This window comes from Hypanus sabinus, chromosome 25 (assembly GCF_030144855.1).
Source record: "Hypanus sabinus isolate sHypSab1 chromosome 25, sHypSab1.hap1, whole genome shotgun sequence".
NCBI classification, from domain to species: domain Eukaryota; kingdom Metazoa; phylum Chordata; class Chondrichthyes; order Myliobatiformes; family Dasyatidae; genus Hypanus; species Hypanus sabinus.
Window position 1 is genome coordinate 6,415,624 of NC_082730.1, and position 23,378 is coordinate 6,439,001.

Below are 23,378 nucleotides of genomic sequence, written 5' to 3' on the forward strand. Positions count from 1 at the left end.
TGAATGGTCTCTTGACCAGTCAATGTATGGCCCTCCTTGCAAGAATAATTCGCCTTGGCACCATACGTCCACTCCTCTCCCTCGGTCACCGTGCCTTTGCTGATTGGTGGCAGAGTGCCACACCATTGATTCATTATAAAGCCTAATGGCTGAGGGGAATTAGCTCATACAGTGCTCCTTGGAGCAGCGCAGTTGTCTTAGTTCTTCTACATTCTGGGGATAAAGTGCTAACCTATTCAATCTTCTGTAACTCAAATCATCAATGAATCATCACGTGATAAAGTTCTTCACGGATGCAGCATGTATTTTAAATTTCCAACATCTGCGTTCTTTTGTTTTCAATCTGCATTTCTGTGATATAAATGTAATGATAGGTCTCATTTTGAAACATAACCTATATTCATTTTACTCTTTAATCTCAGAAGCTGAATTTTTTAAAGTTTGTAGGGGTGAAGAGCAAGAGGTAAACAGTCACCAGAACACGTACTGCCTCTCAATATTCATCCAGTTTTACCCACTATTTTTGGAAATGTTTACTCACTTTCTGTGCAGCTGGGTGGTGAGGATGAAAAATTGCCGTCCTCTCCACATACAATGACACTATTGCCGCCCATCGCATAACCTTCTTTACACTGGAAAATGACTTCATCCTGATATTTGTAAGTATGTTTGTATGTCGATACCACGCGAACATTGTCAGGAAAATCCGGAAGCAAACATTTAACATCTGGTAAAATAAAGAACTTGTTGCTTTTAGGCATCCATATGCATTAAAAAACATTTACAACATGAATAAAATAGTAAGAAAAGTTTTAATTTTAAATTCAAAGCACTTAAAGGCACAAAAACACTTTGCTAAACTAAAACAGATGAAAAAGCAGCATCTCATGCAGATGCAGACCGTTCAAGCAGAATGCCCACTGTAACTTTGTGCTCTGCTGCTGGACCTCACTGGCAGTCCTCAGAGCTGCTGAGAGGAAGTGCCATCCTTCCTCATTCACGGACATGCTGCCCTTTCCCAAAAACCTAACCTGCTTCTAGTCAGTTCAATCTTCACCTCAACTACTCAGTGCATTGCCCTGACAATCAGATGCTCACCTTTCACCACTAATGGAAGACCATATGATATAGGAGCCGAAATAGGTCGAGTCTGCTCCAGCATTCCTGGCTGATTTAACATCTCTCTCTCAACTCCATTCTCATGCCTACTCCCCACAACCTGTGATGCCCTTACTAATCAAGAATCGATCAATCTCTGCTTTAAATATGCTTAGTGACTTGGCCTCCACTGCCACCTGTGGCAACGAATTCCATAAAACCATCACAACAAAGGAAATTCCTCCTCACCCCTGTTCTAAAGGGATGTCTTTCTACTTTGTAGCTGTGTCCTCTGATCCTATACTCCCCCATTATAAGAAACACCCGCTCTATACTCATTCTATAACTGTCACCCTTCCCTGGGTGTGTTGAACATTTACTAGTTTTATTTCAGATTCTTAGCAACTGCAGATCCTACTTCTGATAGGGAAGTGGATATTAAACTAGTCAGAACTACATGAAACAGTAACACATCTAACCTGGGAGACACTGTCTCTGACTCCAGGTGAGCGGGAAACACTTCACACACTCGAAAGTGAAGCAGCTTGTAATGACTAGTAGACCACTAGTGGTACTTAGCTAAGTATCTGTTGATCGTTGAATTTTGTAGTTGTGCAACTCTGGGAGACTTAATGAAGTACATGTTGAGTTTGAAGTGTTACTGAATGTTTAGTGTCGCAGTTTGTGTAAATAAAGGTGGCTTAAATGTTTATTTGAATGGTTCACTGCTTGTAAATAAACAATTAGTGTACTTATTTGTAATCAGCATCTTCTGTCTCACTCAGCAAACCCATGAACCTGCTTCCTCATCACAAACATTAGATTGTATGATATTAATATTATATCAGGAAAGATGTGAACACCATGCCACAGTAAACCAAATCTCAGACTGTCACTGCAACAGTCACCAGGAGATAAGAGGAAATGTGCGTTTAGTCGCAGGGACTACATGACTGTTGATCGAAATGAGATCAAGGTGAAGCAGTACATTCTGCTCCTATGTCTTGTGCTCTAACTTTATGCTGGATTAGATGTTGGATAATGGGGGTGGGGTTGGGGGTAGACGGGCAGGGATATAAACTTGAGTACATCTGAATACCAGCACATACTCGTTTTGTTTGTATGGCAGGTTCTGCAACCGAACATCGACAATTGTGCCTACTTCTGCCAGCTCTTCGGAAGATTCTATAACTACCACTTCTCTGGAAATGTCTGCTGCTTCAAATACACGGTGTTAGATCCTCAGAATTCATTTTAACTTTAACTTTGTCCACACTTTGTTATAAGTTTAGTTGCAGTCTTCAATGAGGACACTGAAATTAACCTATTACTGTAGTTCTCCACTCTAAACCTATCCTGGACTCATCACTGGCCTCCTAATTCCTCTCAACAGAGATCAAGGAATAGGAATTTATCTTGGTGCAATGGAGCCTTCAAGACTCAAAATTAATCCAACAATTTCAGGTAAGTATTCATTCTAGCCTTGTGCATCATTTTCAGTATTTTGACTCCCCAACAGAACAAACTGAAAGATTAACTCTTGCTTCGCGCTCCACAATTGCGATGTGGCCAGATTTCCAGTGCAACACACACAAGATGCTGGAGGAACTCAAAAGGTCAAGCAGCATCTATGCAAATGAAGAAACAATTGATGTTGAGCTGTGACACTCCATCAGGACCGGAAATTAAGGCAGAAAATGCCAGGAGGAGGAGGTGGGAGTGGGGGGGAGAAGAAGGAGGACAAGCTAGAAGGTGATAGGTGAAGCCAGGCAATAGGGGAGGGGGCTGAAGTAAGCTATGAGGCAATTTGTAGAAAAGACAAATGACTCAAGAAGGAGAAATCTGATAGGAGAGAACAAGATCATGGGAGAAAAGGGAAATGGGGGGGGGAGGGTAGGTGGGAATCACACCAGGGGGTGGAGGTTAGCAGATGAGAAGTAGTAAGGGGATAGAGTGCAGAACAGTAGCGTAAAGAGATAGGAAAAAATTGCCAGAAGTCGGAGAAATCGATGTTCATGCCATCAGGTTGGAGGCTACCTCGAAGGAATAGGAGGTGTTGCTACTCTAACCTGAGAGTGGCCTCATTGTGGCATGAGACACAACTATGGATTGATATGCCAGAATGGGAATTGGAATTAAAATGGCTGGCCCCCTGGGAAATCCTGCCTTTTGCAAATAGAGCAGAGGTGCTCGACAGAGCAGTCCGCAATCTATGCCAGGACTCACCAGTTCAGAGGAGACCACATCAGGAGCACTCATACAGTAGACAAACTTAATACATTCACAGGTGAAGTATGGACTCAGCTGGAAGGACTGTTTGAGGCCTGGAATGGGCAGATGGAGCACGTGGGCCGCTTACAGGGATAAGTGTGAGGAGGGAAGTTGTTGGGAAGGGATGAATGGACAAGGGAATCACAGAGGGAGCAACTGATGTGGAGAGTGGCACATCACTTACATTCTGCCCAACCAAAGCCCTTCCCCATCACCCCTGATGCTTGCAATTGAAGTCCGCTTACCTCTAGCTTTTCCCATTCTGATGTTCAGATGCCACCTGTGTTGCTGGCATTTGTCTTTGGTTGAAAATAAAGTACTTTTAATATTAGAGATCTATAGAGAGTAACAACAAAGTGTTCTTTGTTCCTCTCCGTAGATGCTGCCTCACCTTCTGAGTTCCAGCACCATTTTGAGTGTGTTACTCTGGATTTCCAGCATCTGCACAATCTCTCATGTTTAGACTGTTTTGTTTTACTATGACAGATCTCCAACATTAACAGAAGCTTGTTTTAGGGGATTCGTTTTAAACAAGCCAAAAGATGAACATAGTGCTAGAAAACTGACCCATTTCACCCACTGGAAAATCATTGTATATTTCCATCAAGGAAGCAGAACTGACTGCATGCCGAAATACAAAACAAAAACACTAAGTATGTTTAAAATGGTAATTAAAACAGGTTTCACTTTTAGTTCAGTACCTTTGCACTTTGGAAAGGGATGATTCCAATTTCCATCAGTTTCACACCTAAGCTTGCGTTCACCGATCAATGAGTAGTCGCCATGGCATGAAACTTCAGCCACCATTCCGTATTCCCATGAGTCTGTAGAGAGCCTTGAAATTTCTCCATTCTCAATGGCCGGAATGTCAGGACATTTAACAACTGGCAACAAATGTACTTTAGTTAATGCCCAGAGCAGATCATCACATCATGGTTAAAGGTCAAACCAGCTCAGTAAAAGTTCAACAGCGCTCTATCGCAATGTAGCATTCAGAATACAGGGAAATAATCTCCCCAATTCACATTCAAACCCCCATGACCACATATCCACCTTTCACAATCTAGGCACCCACTCTGAACTTAGACCAACTCATCCCCAGGGGAGAGACACATACACAGCAGCACAGTGCTCAATATAATACTTTACAATGTCAGCAATCAGGATTCAATTCTGCCACTGTCAGTAAAGAATTTGTTACATTGTCCATGTGAATGAGTGGGTTTCCTCTAGATGTTCCAGTTTCCTCCCACAGTCCAAAGACATACAGATGCAAGAAAAAGTTTGTAAACCCTTTGCAATTCCCTGTTTCTTTGCATTAATGACTCATAAAACGTAGTCTGATCTTCATCTGTTATCATAAGAGACAAAACAATCTTCCTCAACTAATAACACACAAACAATTCTACTTTTCATGTCTTTATTGAACACATTGTTTAATCATTCAGTCTAGGCTGGAAAAAGTACTTGAACCCTTGTATTTCATAACTGGTAGAACCTCAATGAACAGCAATAATGTCCACCAAGCGTTTCCTGAAGCTGCTGATCAGACTTGCACAATGAGAAGGAGGAATTTTAGTATGAAACTGATTCATACCCAAAATAACTGTCAAAGTATTTCTCAATAACAAACCTTGGATCACAAAGAAATAGAAAAACACACTGAACCTGAAAAAACATAGCCTTTACCCCGGTAACAGAACTGAGGCTAAACTTACTAAACAAAGTAATAAAACAAGCCAAATAAATCTATAAAGAAAAAGTGGAAAAGCTCTTCCAAGAGGGCAAAGCTAGAGATGCCTGGAAAGGTGTCAAAATACTGGCCAGCTCCGTAATCACCAGCCTCCATCCTCCCCAAGTTGTGAAGAATGCTGGAGTTTGCAGAAGGACTGAACAGCTTTTACTGCAGGTTTGATCAGTACAATTTCACACTGGGGATGGATGAGCCCACCACCTTTCTTCTCTCAGATGCACTAGGCGGCACCAATATAGAGTTTCATCTGAGAGAGGACTCAGGAGAACAAACCCTAGTGAAGCACCAGGTATAAACAACATCAGTGGATGGCTACTGAAACTCTGCTGTAGACAGCTGTCAGAAGTTCTCTGTCAACTCTCAACTGCGCTCTGTCTGAACATTCCATACCGACCATTCATAAAACCTCCATCATATGCCCAATTGCCAAGATGAGCAATCCCACTGTCAATAATGACGATTGTCCTGTAGCTCTAACATCACTGAGAATGAAGTCCTTTGAAAGACTCCTCCTACCACAGCTACAGGTGGGGGTAAGTGGGCTCATTGACCCACTCCAGTTTGCTTACAGGCCAAAAAGAGGTGTGGATGATACTGAGGGTATGATTCTGTAGTTTCAGCCCATCATCTCCACCATCATTCAGTTTCTAAATGGGCAAAGAAGCCATGTACACTACCTAACATTTATTTCTTTTTACACTACTTATTTAATGTAGTTATCTTTATACATATATAGTTTTTGTTGTAATTAATCTTTTTTTTAATCAAGTATGCAATTTAGTGCTGCTGAAAAACATACTTCATGTCATATGCCGGTGATATTAAACCGGTTTCTGAATCTCAGCTCACCTTCACATGTAGGTACCTGGCCTCCCCATCCATCAACTTCACACAACCGGTAATTTCTACCCACCAGAGTATATCTAAAGAGGTGACAAAATTTTAAAAATTATCTTAGAGAAGCTTAAAGAGCAATGTCATCAGGAAGAGACTCAGCAATTATATTCCATTAAATTAACTTTAATAAGTACAAGACTTTAAAAGGAAAGAGGAAGATGTGTAGCTACATTGCTAGATGGAAAAACATTAAATGAGTGATCTACAACACTGCCATCCAAGATAGGAGTCAATATTTTTCCTGTTGTGGAAAAAATATTGGATTGAATTAAATGCTAACTTTAAATTCATATTTTAAGAAACCATGTAATAGACAGACAGACAGACAGACATACTTTATTGATCCCGAAGGAAATTGGGTTGTGTAACAGCTGCACCAACCAAGAATAGTGTAGAAATATAGCAATATAAAACCATAAATAATTAAATAATAATAAGTTAATCATGCTAAGTGGAAATGTCCAGGACCAGACTATTGGCTCAGGGTGTCTGACACTCCAGGGGAGGAGTTGTAAAGTTTGATGGCCACAGGCAGGAATGACTTCCCATGACGTTCAGTGTTGCATCTCGGTGGAATGAGTCTCTGGCTGAATGTACGTTGCTCTAGAATTTCAGCTTCTGCAGAATCTCATGATCTTGATTCAGATTAACTACGAAGGGACTAACGTCCACAAGCAGGTGTAAAATTTGTCTGAATCATGGCAACAGATCCATGAAACTTACAAGAGTGTGGTGGCCAAGATGGACAAATGTCACAGCATGCAAGTGGAGACTCTCACACCAAGGTGCTCAACACTAAAGTGGAGAATGTCATTTATTTATTAATTTTATTTAAAGACACAGCACAGTTAACGATCCCTTGCTGCTCAATAACAACCATCTGTCCAATCAACCTACTAACCCGTACATCTTTGGAACACGGGAGGAAATCAGAACACCTGGAGGAGATCCATGCAGTCCTGGGGAGAATGTACAAACTCCTTATAGATATCAGTGAGAATTGAACCAAGGTTACCGATGTTTTAAAGTATTTTGACAAAACACAAATTCCCAATTATTAGATATTTTTAACTTTGGGAAGGTCAGCGTTTGTTACTTTTCTCCAATTTTTTTTGAGAAATTGCCTTTGAGTAACAACTATTTTGTTCCCCTTTACACTTGTATACTGGAAATGACATTAGATGATCTTGAATCTGGAATGCAGGCCTCTTGGCCTAACTGGTCAATGCTGGGCAAGGTGCCATTCTAAGCTCATGTGTTTGACCCATATCACTCTAAACCAATGCCTTACAAACTTTTTTTAAGCCATGAACCACTACCATTAACCGAGGGGTCCATGGACTGCAGACTGGGAACCCCTGCTCTATCCGTGTACCTGTCCATTCACCCGCTGTTAGTGTACCACCCTTACTCACTCCTTCTGACTACTCATCTCATAATAGGTGCAACAAAACCTCCATTCCCCCCCCCCACCAAAAAAGACATCAACGCATAATAATCCCATAAAATCAGCTTTTCTCAGTTTTGGCACCACCTCCTGCTCTGATGCTGATATGGAACACTATTGCAATAATTTGTAAACTGAAATATTAACTCAACTCTTTTCTTTCAGTCAAGTATGTGAATACTCACCCTTCATTACAATAAAATGTAATCTTACTTCCAAAAGTAACATCACCCCGGTAATACCCATTCATAATTTCCCCTGGACTTCCACAGCTCTTTGCTGAACAAAAAATGGGAAAAAAGCCAGGATGTTAATAAGTGTTGATAAGCTTTTCCAATACAATTCACAGAAATGTAAGAGAAACATTAAATTGATGCACACTTTTTCCAGATCGTACTAAATATTATTTAATTTCAAAGTTCTGGGTGAGCAAGGTAATTTATTCAAGACACAAAACTCAAGAAATTACATTGGCATTTTACCCCTCATTAATCTTGACATTACTGTTCATAAAATGAGCTCTTCCAAAATTTCAGTTTGCTTTTTCTCACTGAGGCTCAGGTTAGCAGATTTTCACTCTTGTGTCTAAAAGGCAGAGCAGCACACTGGAGAATCAGATTTGCGTCAGGAAGCGTCTGACTCCCATGAACCACACTCCAGCTAACTTACTTCAGTCCTGGAGAGGATGGGGACTGAGACAAGATGCAGATTGCAGAATGGGAGAAGTTATTGAGTGAGAAAGGATTAGTTATTCAGTACTTACGTGTACAGGTGGCTCGTAATGGTTCCCAAACACCTTCATTACAAGAAATAGATCTGCGATCGTTTTGAGAAAAAGTGTAACCAGTGTTACATACGTAAGAGACCCTGGATCCACTTGCAAATGTTTCCTTCCCACGATACTGATCTTCTAGTAAGCCATTTTCCAATTCTGGTGGCCTGTTACATTTCCCTTGGAAAAAAAAAATTAGCCTTTTTAATTTACCACAACTAGCATAAGAGATGCATGCCTGGAAAAGACTCAGTTAAGCTATTTTCCTTGCATCCAGTTCAATGGGAGGTGAGGACTTTGACAAAATCACTGTCACCAAAGAGACAGTGATGAGCAAACTAGAGGGCCTGAAGGTAGATAAGTCCCCTGGTCCTGATGGGTGCTGAGGGAATTGGCGGAGGTTATAGTAGATGTGTTGGTAATCATTTACCAAAATTCTCCAGACTCTGGGCAGGTCCCGGCGGATTGGAAGACAGCAAATGTCATGCCACTGTTTAAAAAAGGATGTAGGCAAAAGATAGCAACTATAGGCCAGTTAGCTTAACATCTTTAGTTGGGAAAATGCTTGAAGCTGTCATTAAGGAAGAAATAGCGAAACATTTAGAAAGGAGTGGTTCCATTTGCATGGATTTGGAAAAGGCAGGTCCTGTTTGACAAACTTACTGGAGTTCTTTGAGGACATAATGAGTGCAGTGGATAGAGGGGAACAGGTGGATGTCGTATACTTAGATTTGCAGAAGGCGTTTGATAAGCTGCCGCACAAGAGACTTATAAGTAAGATAAGGAGTCGGAGGAAGTGTATTGGCATGGATAGTGGATTGGTTAACCAATAGAAGGCAGAGAGTTGGTATAAATGGGTGTTTCACCGAATGGCAGTCAGTGGTGAGTGAGGTGCCGCAGGGGTCGGTGCTGGGCCCACATCTACTTACCATTGATATTGATGATTTGGAAGAGGGGACCGAGTGTAGCAAAATTTGCTGATGCCACTAAACTGAGCGGAAAAGCAAATTGTACAGAGGATGTGGAGAGTCTGCAGAGGGATATAGATAGGTTAAGTGAGTGGGCCAAGGTCTGGCAGATGGAATACAATATTGGTAAATGTTAGATCATCCACTTCGGAAGGAATAATAGAAGAAGGGATCATTATTTAAATGGTGAAAGATTGCAGCATGCTGTTGTGCAGAGGCACTTGGGAGTGCTTGTTCATGAATTGCAAAAAGTTGGCTTGCAGGTGCAACAGGTTATTGCGAAGGCAAACGGAATGTTGGTCTTCATTGCTCGAATTTTCAAGAGCAGGGAGGTCATGCTGCAACTATACAGGGTACTGGCGAGGCTGGAGTACTGTGTGCAGTTATGGTCTCCTTACTTGAGGAAGGATCTACCGGCTTTGGAGGCAGTGCAGAGGAGGTTCACCTGGTTGATTCCAAAGATGAAGGGGTTAACCTGTGAGCAGAGACTGAGTCGCCTGGGACTATACCGGGGGTCGGCAACCCGCGGCTCCGGAGCCACATGTGGCTCTTTTACGTCTGTGCTGCGGCTCCCTGTTGCTTTGGGAAATAATTGGTTGTGGCGACCCTTTTCCTGGCACATCCGAACCGACTCACAATAAGATAGCCTACGGGGGTTTGCGAGCACAGAGCTTTGGAGCCTCTGCGCCATGGGGGGGGGGGGGGGGCAGGTTGAGGGAGGCTTAAAAGTGAGGCTGAAGATTTCGAATAAAGTTTTTTTCCTTCGACTGCAGTTACCGACTCCGTGTCGTAATTTTAGCGCTGATTGTGGCACACCGCTACATGGTCAGTATTTAATTAATATGTATTTTATGTTAGTTTGTTAGTTTTTGAAATGTAAATCTAAATTTGAAGATTATGGTGATCTTGTACAATCTAAATAAGACGTTGTGGCGACGCATTTCCTGACACATCCGAACCGGCTCACAATTAGCCAGCGCTCAGGCTAAGGGAGATAGCCTACGGGGGTTTGTGAGTACGTGTCTTTTGCAGCATCCGCGCCCATGGGGGGCGGGTTGAGGGAGGCTTAAAAGCAAGGCTGTTTAGTTCGAATAAAGCTATCTTTGACTGCAGTTTACTGACTGCGTGTAGCAACCGCTACAACGTGATTTTATCGCTGGCTGTCCAGAGGGGAGGTGCTGAAACGCTTTGTCGCGCGTCTGGAAGAAGTGAAAACTTTCCTGGGCAGCAAAGGGCTCAACTTTCCTGAGCTGGAACAGCCAGAGTGGCTGGAAAAGCTACACTTCATGGTAGACATGACAGCGCACCTGAACACGCTGAACACAGCTCTTCAACGGGGTAAGGACGTACAGCCCTGCACATGTTGGAGGATGTTTTGCATTCGAGCGCAAGTTGACGTTGCTTGCCAGAGATTTACAGAAAGGCACATTGTCTCACTTCCCCAATTTGAGAGAGTTCAAACAATGTCACGACATGATAAATTCGGAGTATTTACATTCTGCAATCATCGCAATGCAAACATCGTTTGGGAAACGCTTCTGTGAGTTCTGAGAGGAAAAAAACACATTATCCTTCCCGGTCACTCCCCTAAGCATCGAGCCATCCCTACTGAATACGACTGCATTGTCAGGTGTGAGTCAACCTGAAGAAGTATGATAAATATTTTAATTGCGTATTATTTTACGTATATTCATATGTTTTCATTGTTCAGTGAAATAGTCCTTTTATTTTTCAGGTTGACAGCTGGCTGACGTTATTTTTGGTTTGCTGCTGGCGGCAAATTTAAGTTTGGCGTTTTTCATAAATACAAGAAGGACTCAAATAGACGTTGAGTATTTTACTTAAAAGTAACCTTCAACCCAACGTCTTTTTTTCGGAGTTCAAAATGTTTTTGTTGCATGCAGAAATGTAATTTCGTTTTCTCTGCAGGAGTTCATCAATTTCATAAATGCAACACATTATAGTTTATTTATACATAGCATAAAGGCAAAACAAAACGTTGTATGCAGTGTTATTTCATTTTAAATGTCAAACGGGTTTTGCGGCTCCCAGTGTTTTCTTTTCTGTGGGAAACGGGTCCAAGTGGCTCTTTCAGTGGTAAAGGTTGCTGACCCCTGGACTATACTCTCTGGAATTCAGAAGAATGAGAGGTGATCTTATAGAAACATACAAAATATTGAAAGGGATAGAAGTAGGGAAGTTGTTTCCATTGGTAGGTGAGACTAGAACAAGGGGAAATTGCCTCAAGATTCAGGGGAGAAGATTTGGGACAGAGATGATGAGAAACTGTTTTTCCCAGAAAGTGGTGAATCTGTGGAATTCTCTGCCAGCAGTTGAGGCTTCTTCACTAAATATATTTAAGATAAAGTTACGTAGATTTTTACATAGTAGGGGAATTAAGAGTTATGGGGAAAAGGCGGGTAGATGGAGCTGAGTTATGGACAGATCAGCCATGATCTTATTTAATGGCGGGGCAGGCTCGATGGGCCGGATGGCCTACTCCTGCTCCTATTTCTTATGTTCTTATTAATGATTTTTGGCAATTTTTTGTGTTGGCAATGCCAAGTATTGAAATGTACAATATGGGAGATAAAATCAAATTAAGCATGAATACAAGTACAGAAGCAAATAACAGTGTTTTCTCTGCAAACTCAGTTATCACTGTTATTAGACATTAGGTCCATCACTGACTATGAAGGAAAGTCCTCCTCCTCTACAACCAGCGACACCACACTCGCTGAGAAGCTAAACCTCTTTGCTCAGTTTGACAGGGACAACAACGAACCAGTCACGAAGACCTTGATACCAGAGGACACAGTCCTAACACCGAGCACACAATACGCGAGACTTACCATCCACAGTATCAAGACACACATAACAGATGGACCAGACGTCGTACCTGGGCAGGTCCTTGAAAACTGTGCTGACCAGCTGGCAGGTTTTTACTGAAATCTATAACATTTCTCTGTTCCTTGCTGTTGGTCTTGAATGCTTCAAAACATCAAACATCATACCAGTTAGTGATAACATGTCTCAACGACTAGTTGCACTCATTCCCATAGACGCCAAGTACCTGCTGAGTCTGGTTATGTTCACACATTAAGAACACCATCCCTACTACTCTGGACAGACAGGCAAACAGATCAACTGAGGATCCTATCTCTATCGCTCTCCACATCGTATTGGAACAACTGGAGCACAAGGATACCACTGACAGAATGCTTTTTGCATAGAGAGTGGTGCAGAAAGCCTGTAGTTCACATCTGTAGTTGTGAACTTCCCATAATTCAGGACATTTATAAAGACCAGTGGGTAAAAAGGATCATTGGTGACCCAAGTCATCCCTACCACAATCTATACCAGCTGGGAAACAGTACCATAGCATAGAAGCCAGGACCAACAGCCTCCAGGACAGTTTCTTCCACCAGGCCTTCAGAATAATTAACTCATGCTGATTTGAGTGTACTTCTATGTTACATTGACTGTTCTATTTATTATAAATTACCGTGATTGCACACTGCACATTTGAACAGAGACGTAATGTAAAGACTTTTCCTCCTCATGTATGTGAAGGATGTAAGAAAAAAAGTCAATTCAATTCAATTTTCTTTGCACCTCAGATTTTTGAATTCTCTGCCTGCTTAGAACAGTCTTCGCTTTTGTTTCTTCTGCCAAAGTGCAGGACCATACACTTCCCGACACAGTATTCCACCTGCCACTTTGCCATTCTCCTGACTTGCCCAAGTCCTCCGGCTTTCCCAGTGTTACCTGTCCTTCCACCCATCTACATATTGTGCATAATCTTGGCCTCAAAGCCGTCAATTCTGTCATCCAAAGACATAAAAAGCAGTGGGCCTGATACTGACCCCGTGGAACACCACCAGTCACTGCACCCATCAGAAAAAGCACACTTCATTCCCACTCTTTGCCTCTCACCAATCAGCCAATGCTCTATACAGTCCGTGATACCTTGGGCTCTTAACAGCAGCCTCATGTGTGGACCTTGTCAAAGGCCTGCTGAACATCCAAGTGCACAACATCCACCGATTCTCCTCTGACTATCCTACTCGTTATTTCCTTATTACATCAGGAGTATTTAAGAATTTCTGAGTTATTCAGAAGAGAAACTCAAACTTCCATTTTATCCCCCAAATTCAACTGAATTGTAATTTATTTGAAAGTAAACATAAAAAAAAACTTGACTCATTCCATGGATCAGCTCTTTGCCTATTCACTTATCAATAGCTTTTTACAGCAGGAGACTACAAGTAGGAAGAAGAATAAACCGTACAGTTGCTCATGTCTGCCCGCCCACTCTAACTCTAGCTGACAATTTGTCTACACTACTTTCACTTCCATCTTGCAAAGGAACTGGGGTATGTGCATGTAAACCTGCAAAAGTGACAGGGGAGGAAATATGCAGATTCTAGCATGGTACAACATGGTGCAATCATTCCTTCACTTCCCTCATCCAAACGATACACAGTATAGCGTCAGGGTCATAGATGCAAACAGGCCCTTCAGCCCATCTAGTTCACAGTGAACTAATCTTCTACGTATTTCCATCGACCTGCACCTGAACCATAGCCTCTATGGTTATACTTGCCCAAAATTCTCTTAACTGTCAAAATCAAACCCACATCCACCATTTGTGCTGGCAGCTTGTTACCAACCCTGACCACCCTCTGAGTGGAAAAAAGACTTCCTAAAATATTTCACGTTTCATCCTTAAACTACGATCACCCGTTCTGATCCCATAGAACAGAGAACAGTAAAGGAACTGTCCCATCAGTGCAATTAAACTAATCCCATCTGTCCATGTCTCTCCAATTTCCTCATATTAATGTTCCTATCTCAACATCTCTTAAAAATCCCTCATGTTTCTTCCTCTACCAATAACACAGACAGCCAACAGTCACATTGGCCCTCACATCTCCCTTGAAAACACTTCCTTTCGATTTAAGTGCATGCCCTCTCATATCAGCCCTGGGTGAAGAGATACTGAATATCTACTCTCTCTGTCATTCTCATAATCTTACACATCTCTATCAACATCTGCCGCTCCAAGAAAAAAACAAACCGCTTCTCCAATCTCTCATTATAGCAGATGCCCTCTAATCCAGACAGTATCCTGGTACACTTCCTCTGCACACTCTCCCAAAGTGAAAAGCCTTATCCAACCTCAGGTGAAATATCCTGCTTGCATTTACCCTATCTATAACTTATTATTTTATATATAGTTGGCCCTCCTTATCCACGAGGGATTGGTTCCAGGACCCCTCACGGATACCAAAAAGCGCGGATGCTCAAGTGCCTTATTCAACCTGTCTCAATACGGTGGACCTTAGGATCCAGTGGAACCCCAGACCGTATTTAATCCGTCTCAGTACGGTGGACATTAGGACCTGGTGGCGGAGCTCTGAATCCGCAGTGTTTCTGTTCACGAAAATAATCATGATCACAATTGAAAATAAAGTGGAAATAATAAAGCGATCGGAAAAAGGTGAAACACCATCGGTCATTGTAAAAGTGTTAGGCTACTTCGGTCAACGATCAGAACAATTTTAAAGGATAAGGTGAGAAAGGCCCTACCCTGATGAAAGCTACAATTATTACTAAGCAATGCAGTGGTTTAATTTTTGGGTTTTAGAGTTTTGAGTTTTTGATCCTCCACATCAACCCGGCATGGATGGAGAGCGCACTCGAAAGCGGTCTGTCACTGGCTCCCGTGCCCAGCGCTGAAACATACATTCTTAAATGTTTTATATGCATACAAAGGTAAAATATATACTATATAATAAGACAAACGTTTGACTAACTGACACTAAATAATACCGCATGTACCTGTTCCGACTTACTTAGTAAGAGAACTCACGATTTTTTTGATCCGGATCCATGATAACCCATGCACATCCTCCCGTATACTTTAAGTCATCTCTAGACTACTTATGATACCTAATACAATGTAAATGCTATGTAAAATATTTGATATACTGCATCGTTCAGGGAATAATGACAAGAAAAAAAAGTCTGTACATGCTCAAACAACAAGTGCTGGAAGACCACTTTTGGGTTTTCTCGATTTGCAGTTGGTTGAATTCGCGGATGCGGAACTCGCAGATAAGGAGGGCCGACTGTACCTCTCTCTCCCCTCATTTTCTGCTCCCCAGTGTCTAAAGTCCTAACCAGTTCAAAATTTCCCCTTAACTAAAATCCTCTATGAACTGCTAAATGCTGAAGTTCTGGCTAGATCCCTGTGACATATCACTGTTTACAGGCCCAAAGCTTTGCTAATTCTTCCTTCACAGATGCCGTGTGTTTTTTGGACTTCCAGCATCTGTGGTATTTTGTTTTCAATCTGCAGTTTTGTGACATAAAAGCAAAGATAGGTCTCATTTTGAAACATAACCTATAACCATTTTATTCTTTAATCTCAGAAGCTGAATCTTTATAAGTACGTTTGAGTGAACAGCAGCAGGTAAACAGTCACCAAATCACATTTTTTTTAAATCATACTGCCTCTCAATTCAGATTCAGTTTCACCCACTATTTCTGGAAATGTATACTCACGTGGTGTGCAGGTGGGTGGTGGGCGTGAAAAATTGCCGTCCTCTCCACATACAATGTGACCATCGCCCTCTGTCTCATAACCTTTTTCACACCGGAAACTGATTTGCTCCTGATATTTATAAGTCGGTTTGTATGTCGATACCATGAGGACATTGTTCGGAATATCAGGAGCCGGACACTTAACATCTGGTAAAATAAAGAACTTGTTGCTGTTAGGTATCCTAATGAATTCACAACACAAATAAAATAGTAAGAAAAGTTTTAATTTTAAATTCAAAGCACTTAAAGGCACAAAAACACTTTGCTAAACTAAAACAGCTGAAAAAGCAGCATCTCATGCAGATGCAGACCGTTCAAGCAGAATGCCCACTGTAACTTTGTGCTCTGCTGCTGGACCTCACTGGCAGTCCTCAGAGCTGCTGAGAGGAAGTGTCACCCTTCCACAATCATGGACATGCTGCCTTTTCCCAAAAACCTAACCTGCTTCTAGTCAGTTCAATCTTCACCTCAACTACTCAGTGTATTGCCCTGACAATCAGATGCTCACCTTTCACCACTAATGTAAGACCATATGATATAGGAGCAGAAATAGGTCGAGTCTGCTCCAGCACTCCTGGCTGATTTATTATCTCTCTCAACTCCATTCTCATGCCTACTCCCCATAACCTGTGTTGCCCTTACTAATCAAGAACCGATATCAATCTCTGCTTTAAATATGCTCAGTGACTTGGCCTCCACTGCTGTCTGTGGCAACGAATTCCACAGATTCACCGCTCCATAAGGAAATTCCTCCACACCTCTGTTCTAAAGGGATGACTTTCTATTCTGTAGTCGTGCCCTCTGGTTGAATATTCCCCCTTTTAAGAAACACCCTCTCCACAGCCACTCTTTCATTATAACCTGATAAGTGTCACCCTTCCCACTGATGTCTGACACAGGTTGTTTCTAGTTCTATTTCAGATTCCTAGCAACTGCAGTTCCTTCCTCTGATGGGGAAGTCAGAACTACATGAAACAGTAAAACATACTATGTGGGAGATAGATCAGAGTCCAGATGGGTGGGAAATCCACTCACTAAAAACCACTGAAGAAAACCACTCTAGAAACTCAGATTGTTGAAAGGTTGACCGAGCTAGTCTCCCTTCCTTTAGCCATGTGGTAACTTAATCTAACAGTGTAATGTGATGGGTTAGTTTACTTGTCAGTCAGAAGCTGCTTCTATCGCGCCAATCACTGGCCTGTTTGAAGGATGCAGCAGCTCTTTCCCATTGGTTGCCTTGTGTGACATGGCACTGGTGTCTGGTTTTGGGAACCTCTGCGGCTTTCCTTTGTCTCCAGGCACCATTCTTCATACTGAGGTCATACTCAGTGCTGAAGAACCACTGAGAAATTATGCTGTAGATAGAGAATTGCCTTGCCCACAGAAGACAAAGTGTGGTTGTAGATGGTTCATATTCTGCATGGAGGATAGTGAACAGTGGTGGTCTGCAAGAATGTGTTTTGGGACCCCTCTTCTTTTTGTGATTTTTACAAATGGCCTGAATGAGGAAGTAGAAGGGTGGGTTAGTAAGTTTGCTGATGACACAGTTGGGAGTGTTGTGGATAGTGTGGAAGGTTGTCATAGGTTACAGCAGGACATCGATAGGATGAACTGGGCTGAGAAGCGGCAGATGAAGTTCAACCCAGATATGTATGAAATCATTCATTTCAGTAGGTCTTATTTGAAGACAGAATATAATATTAACGGTAAAACTCTTGGCAGTGTGGAGGATCTGAGAGATCTTGGGGTCCATGTCCATAAAACACTCAAAGCTGCTGCACAGGTTGACAATATTGTTAGGAAGGAACGTGGTGTGATGGCCTTCATCAGCTGTGCGATTGAGTTCAAGAGCCGTGAAGTAATGTTAAAAGTTATTCAAGACTTAGGTAGACCCCACTTGGAGTACTGGGTTCAGTTCAGGTCACCTCACTACAGGAAGGACGTGGAGAGAGTGCACAAAGGAGATTGGAGAGCATGCCTTAGGAGACTAGGTCGGGTGAAGTTGGCCTTTTCTGCTTGGAGTAATGAAGGATGAGAGGGTGAGAGGTAACCTGATAGAAGTGTATAAGTTGATGAAAGGCATTGATCATGTGGATAGCCAGAGGCTTTCTCCCAGGGCTGAAACTGCTAACACGAGGAGGCATAGTTTTAAGGTGCTTGAAAGTAAGTACAAGGGGGATGACACTTTTCCCAACAGTTTTTCCGAAAGTGGTGGGTGCGTGGAATGCACTGCCAGTGACGGTGGTAGGGACTTTTAAGAGACTCTTAGATGGGTACGGGTAGCTTGGAAAAATAGAGGACAACGCAATGGAGCAACTCTAGGCAGTTTCTACAGTAGGTTACATGGTCGGCACAACATTATGGGCCTAAGGGCCTGTAATCTGCTGTAGATTTCTATGTTCTGTGTTTTGTAGTTATGTAACTTGGAGACACTTAATGAGGTACTTGTTGAATTTGAAGTGTTACTGAATGTTTAGTGTCAGTTTGTGTAACTTAGGGTGCCTTAAATGTTTGGTTGAATGGTTCACTGCTTGTAAATAAATGATTAACGTTCTTATTTGTAATCAGCATCTTCTGTCTCACTCAGCAAACCCATGAACCTACTTCTTCATAATAAACATTAGATTGTATGATGTTAATATCAGGAAAGGTGTGAACAACATGCCACAGTAAAACCAAATCTCAGACTGTCACTGCAACAGTCACCAGGAGATAAGAGGAAATGTGCGTTTGGTCACAGGGACTACATGACTGTTGGTCGAAATGAGATCAAGGTGAAGCAGTACATTCTGCACCTATGTCTTGTGCTCTAACTTTATGCTGGATTAGATGTTGGATAATGGGGGTGGGGTTGGGGGTAGACGGGCAGGGATATAAACTTGAGTACATCCGAATACCAGCACATACTCGTTTTGTTTGTATGGCAGGTTCTGCAACCGAACATCGACAACTGTCAGCTCTTTGGAAGATTCTATAACTACCACTTCTCTGGAAATGTCTGCTGCTTGAAGTACAGTACATGGTATTATATCCTCAAAATTCAATTCAACTTTAACTTTGTCCACACTTTGTTACAAGTTTAGTGTCAGTCCTCAATGAGGACAGTGAAGCTACCTATCACCTTAGTTCTCCACTCTACACCTATCCTGAACTCACTGGTCTCCTGATCCTGCTCAACAAAGATCAAAGAACAGCAAGTTATCTTGATGCAATGAAGCCTTTAGGACAAAAGCAATTTCAACAATTTCAGATAAGTATTCACTCTAGCCTTGTGCATTATCTTCAATATTTCAACTCCCCACCCCCACCAGCACATGCTCCATAGCTACTGCTTGGCCAAATTAATATTTCCAGTGCAACACACAAAATGCTGGAGGAACTCAACAGGTCAGGCATCATCTATGGAATCAGCTGACCAGTCGAGCTGAGACCCTTCATTAGGACTGGAAATGAAGGGGAAAAATGCCTCAATAAGGAGATGGGGGTGGGGGAAAGGGAAAGAGGACAAGCTAGAAGGTGATAGGTGAAGCCAGGCAGGTGGGGAAGAGGGATGAACCAAGCCCTCAGGTGATAGGTGGAAAAGACAAAACACTCGAAGAGGGAATCTGATAGGTGTTATGAATGTACCACAGCTCTGAGGGGCCGAAGGGGCGGGAGCAGCCCCCTCCTTCCGGAGAATTGCAAAAATCGCTATTAATTTGGGTCTCGGAAGTGAGAGACAATGCAACGGTTTTGGCCATTGTTCTTAGAGGCACCTGTGTGACGTGCATGTCCCTGCTACGTGACAGCTCCCATGGATATGGACACCCTCGGGCAATGTGGGGGTGGGGATTGCATCACCCTACTTTGATGGACATCTACAACTCTGCAAGTCAAGATAAAAGGGGACTGCAGGAGGCAGTACCCCAGCGACGCACCAGAAGGACTCCATCGCTCAGTGCTCCCGTGGCTGGAAGCCACTCAATGCCACGTGCGCTCCTAACTCCTTTGCCTGGGGAGCGGGTGGCTGATAATACCGAGAAGGACTTCAAATTAACAACGGGGAAACAACGTTCCCCTGATTTTACGGAGTGGCTTCATAAAGACCCGGGCAAGTTTTTTTTTCATTTTTCACCGATCCCTCTAAAACACGTGAAACTCAGCGATTCCCCGAAAGGCTAAAGTCTGCAGACTTCTAAGTGACTTTTATATTTCCAACCGATAAAATATTATCCCCTAGACAACAGCCGAGATTACTTCTTAATGATGATTATTACTATACCCGCGCTTTCGATTGAGTATTGATGATGTGCATTATCTGAATGTTTGTATTAACCTTACTTTTGTGCCCCTTTATAAATAAAAACGTTTGAAAATAGTGACATCAGACTTCAACGGACCTCTCTATCTTTGCTGGTAAGTTATCCAGTTATGGGATACGTAACATAGGAGACGACAAGATCATGGGAGAAAGACTGGTGCATCAAGGGGTGGAGAAGAGTTAAGAGACCAGAGTGGAGAATAGAAGTGGAAGGGGATAGGAAAAAATTGCCAGAAGTTGGAGGAATCAGTGTTGATGCCATCAGGTTGGAGGATACCTTGACGGAATGTGAGATGTTGCTCATCCAGCCTGAGAGTGGCCTCATTGTGGCATGAGACACAACTATGGACTGATATGCTAGAACAGGAATTGGAATTAAAATGGCTCACCCCCGGGAAATCCTGCTTTTTGAAGATAGAGTAAAGCTGCTTAACAAAGCACCATTCTGTGCCGGATCTCACCAGTTTAGAGGAGACCACATCAGGGGCACTCAATACATTCACAGGTGAAGTGCTGCCTCAGCTGGAAACATGTTTGGGGCCTGGAATGGGCAGGTGTAGCACTTGCGCTGCTTGCAAAGATAAGTGTGAGGAGGGAAATCAGCAGGGAGGGATGAATGGACAAGGAAATCATGGAGGGATTGACCCCTGTGGAGAGCAGCACATTGACTTTATTATTTTAACTTGATTCACTTGCATTCTGCCCAACCAAAGCCCTTACCCGTCACCCCTGATGTTTTCATTTGAAGCCCGCTTACCTCTAGCTTTTCCCATTCTGGTGAAGCTATCAACCTAAAATGGTCAGATACCACCTGAGCTGCTGGCAATTCTTTTTGAAAATAAAATACTTTTAATATTGGAGATCTATAGAGGGTAACAAACAGTGTTCTTTGCTCCTCTCCGTAGATGCTGCCTCACCTTCTGAATTCCTCCACTATTTTGAGTGCCTTACTTTGGATTTCCAACATCTGCACTCTCTCATATTAGTGTTCTCTATTTTACTCTGACAGATCTCCAACATTAACAGTAGCTTGGAGAAAGACTTGTTTTAAACAAGCCAGAAGAACATAGTGCTAGAAAACTGACTCATTACACAGATTGGAAAATCATCATATAATTCCGTCGAAGCAGAACTGACTGCATGCAGAAATACAAAACTAAAACTCTAAATATGTTTAGAATGGTAATTAAAACAGGTTTCATTTTTAGTTCAGTACCTTTGCACTTTGGAAAGGGATGATTCCAATTTCCATCACTTTCACAGATAAGCTTGCGTTCACCGATCAATGAGTAGTCGCCATGGCATGAAACTTTGGCCACCATTCCGTATTCCCATGACTCTGTAGAAGGCTTTGATATATCTCCATTCTCAATGGCCGGAATGTCAGGACATTTAACAACTGGCAACAGATGTACTTCAGTTAATGCCCAGAGCAGACCATCACATCACACCTTTAACTTCATGGTTAAAAATCAAACCAGCTCAGTAAAAGTTCAACAGCGCTCTATTGTCAAGTCACTTTGTCATTTCGACCATAACTGCTGGTACAGTAAATAGTAAAAATGAGACATTGTTTTTCAGGACCGTAGTGTTACATGACACATTACAAAAACTAGACTGAACTACGTAAAAAACAACACAAAGGGAAAAAAAACAAACATACATACAACAACTAAACTACAGACCTACCCAGAACTGCATAAAGTGCGCAAAACAGTGCAGGCATTACAATAAATAATAAACAGGACAACAAGGCAAGGTGTCAGTCCAGTCTCTGGGTATTGAGGAGTCTGATAGCTTGGGGGAAGAAACTGTTACGTAGTCTGGTTGTGAGAGCCCGAATGCTTCGGTGCCTTTTCCCAGACGGCAAGAGGGAGAAGAGATTGTAAGAGGGGTGCATGGGGTCCTTCATAATGCTGTTTGCTTTGTGGATGCAGCGTGTAGTATAAATGTCTGTGATGGCGGGAAGAGAGACCCCGGTGATCTTCTCAGCTGACCTCACTACCTGCTGCAGGGTCTTGCGATCAGAGATGGTGCAATTTCCGAACCAGGCAGTGATGCAGCTGCTCAGGATACTCTCAATACAGCCCCAGTAGAATGTGATGAGGTTGGGGGGTGGGAGATGGACTTTTCTCAGCCTTCGCAGAAAGTAGAGATGCTGCTGGGCTTTCTTTGCTATGGAGCTGGTGTCGAGGGACCAGGTGAGATTCTCCGCCAAGTGGACACCAAGAAATGAGGTGCTCTTTACAGTCTCTACCGAGGAGCCGCCAATGTTCAGCAGGGAGTGGTCGCTCCGTGCCCTCCCGAAGTCAACAACCATCTCTTTTGTTTTGTTCACATTCAGAGACAGGTTGTTGGCTCTGCACCAGTCCGTTAGCCGCTGCACCTCCTCTCTGTAAGCTGACTCGTCGTTCTTGCTGATGAGACCCACCACGGTCGTGTCATTGGCGAACTTGATGATGTGGTTCAAGCTGTGTGTTGCAGCAGTCGTGGGTCAGCAGAGTGAACAGCAGTGGACAGAGCAAACAGACCTGGGACTGTGTAGCACTTCAGAATAAAGGCAAATCTCATCCTCTCCAATACATATTCAAACCCCATGACCACATATCCACCTTTCACAATCTAGGCACCCACTTTGAACTTAGACCAACTCATCCCCAGGGGAGAGACACATACACAGCAGCACAGTGGTCAATATAATACTTTACAACGTCAGCAATCGGGATTCAATTCTGCCACTGTGAGAATTTGTTACGTTGTTCCTGTGACTGAGTGGGTTTCCTCCAGATGTTAGTTTGCTCCCACAGTCCAGACATACAGATGCAAGAAAAAGTTTGTGAATCTTTTGCAATTACCTACTTTTCTACATTAACTACTCATAAAACATATGCGGATCTTCATCTAAGTTACAACAGACCAAATATTCTGCTTCAACTAATAACACAATTCTAATTTTCATGTCTTTATTGAACACATTGTTTAATCATTCAGTCTAGGCTGGAAAAAGTACGTGAACCCTGTATTTCATAACTGGTAGAATCTCCTTCAGCAGCAATAATCTCCAACAAACTTTGCCTGTAGCTGCTGATAACAATGATGAGGAGGAATTTTAGACCATTACACCATACAAAACTGTTTCAGTTCATACCAATGTATCTTGAATATAACAGGATTTGACAAAACATGTTTTTGAGGGAATTTGACAAAGCATGTAAATAATAAAGACAACACCATGGAAGATTGACTGTTAAGTTTAAAAGTAA

The 23,378-nt window shown here is 42.5% G+C and overlaps 1 protein-coding gene across 5 annotated transcripts in view; it reads right to left on the reverse strand.

Annotated features, from left to right (window-relative positions):
• LOC132380950 (C4b-binding protein alpha chain-like) overlaps positions 1-23,378 on the reverse strand; it is a 55,150-nt gene that overhangs the window by 18,559 nt on the left and 13,213 nt on the right. For all 5 annotated transcript variants that reach the window (XM_059949965.1, XM_059949968.1, XM_059949969.1 and 2 more), the window contains 7 exons: positions 21,332-21,514; positions 15,777-15,962; positions 8,230-8,418; positions 7,652-7,745; positions 5,972-6,045; positions 4,071-4,253; positions 542-727 (listed from right to left, as the gene is read on the reverse strand). In XM_059949965.1, coding sequence (XP_059805948.1) covers positions 542-727; positions 4,071-4,253; positions 5,972-6,045; positions 7,652-7,745; positions 8,230-8,418; positions 15,777-15,962; positions 21,332-21,514 — 1,095 coding nt within the window. The remainder of the gene's footprint in view (positions 1-541; positions 728-4,070; positions 4,254-5,971; positions 6,046-7,651; positions 7,746-8,229; positions 8,419-15,776; positions 15,963-21,331; positions 21,515-23,378) is intronic.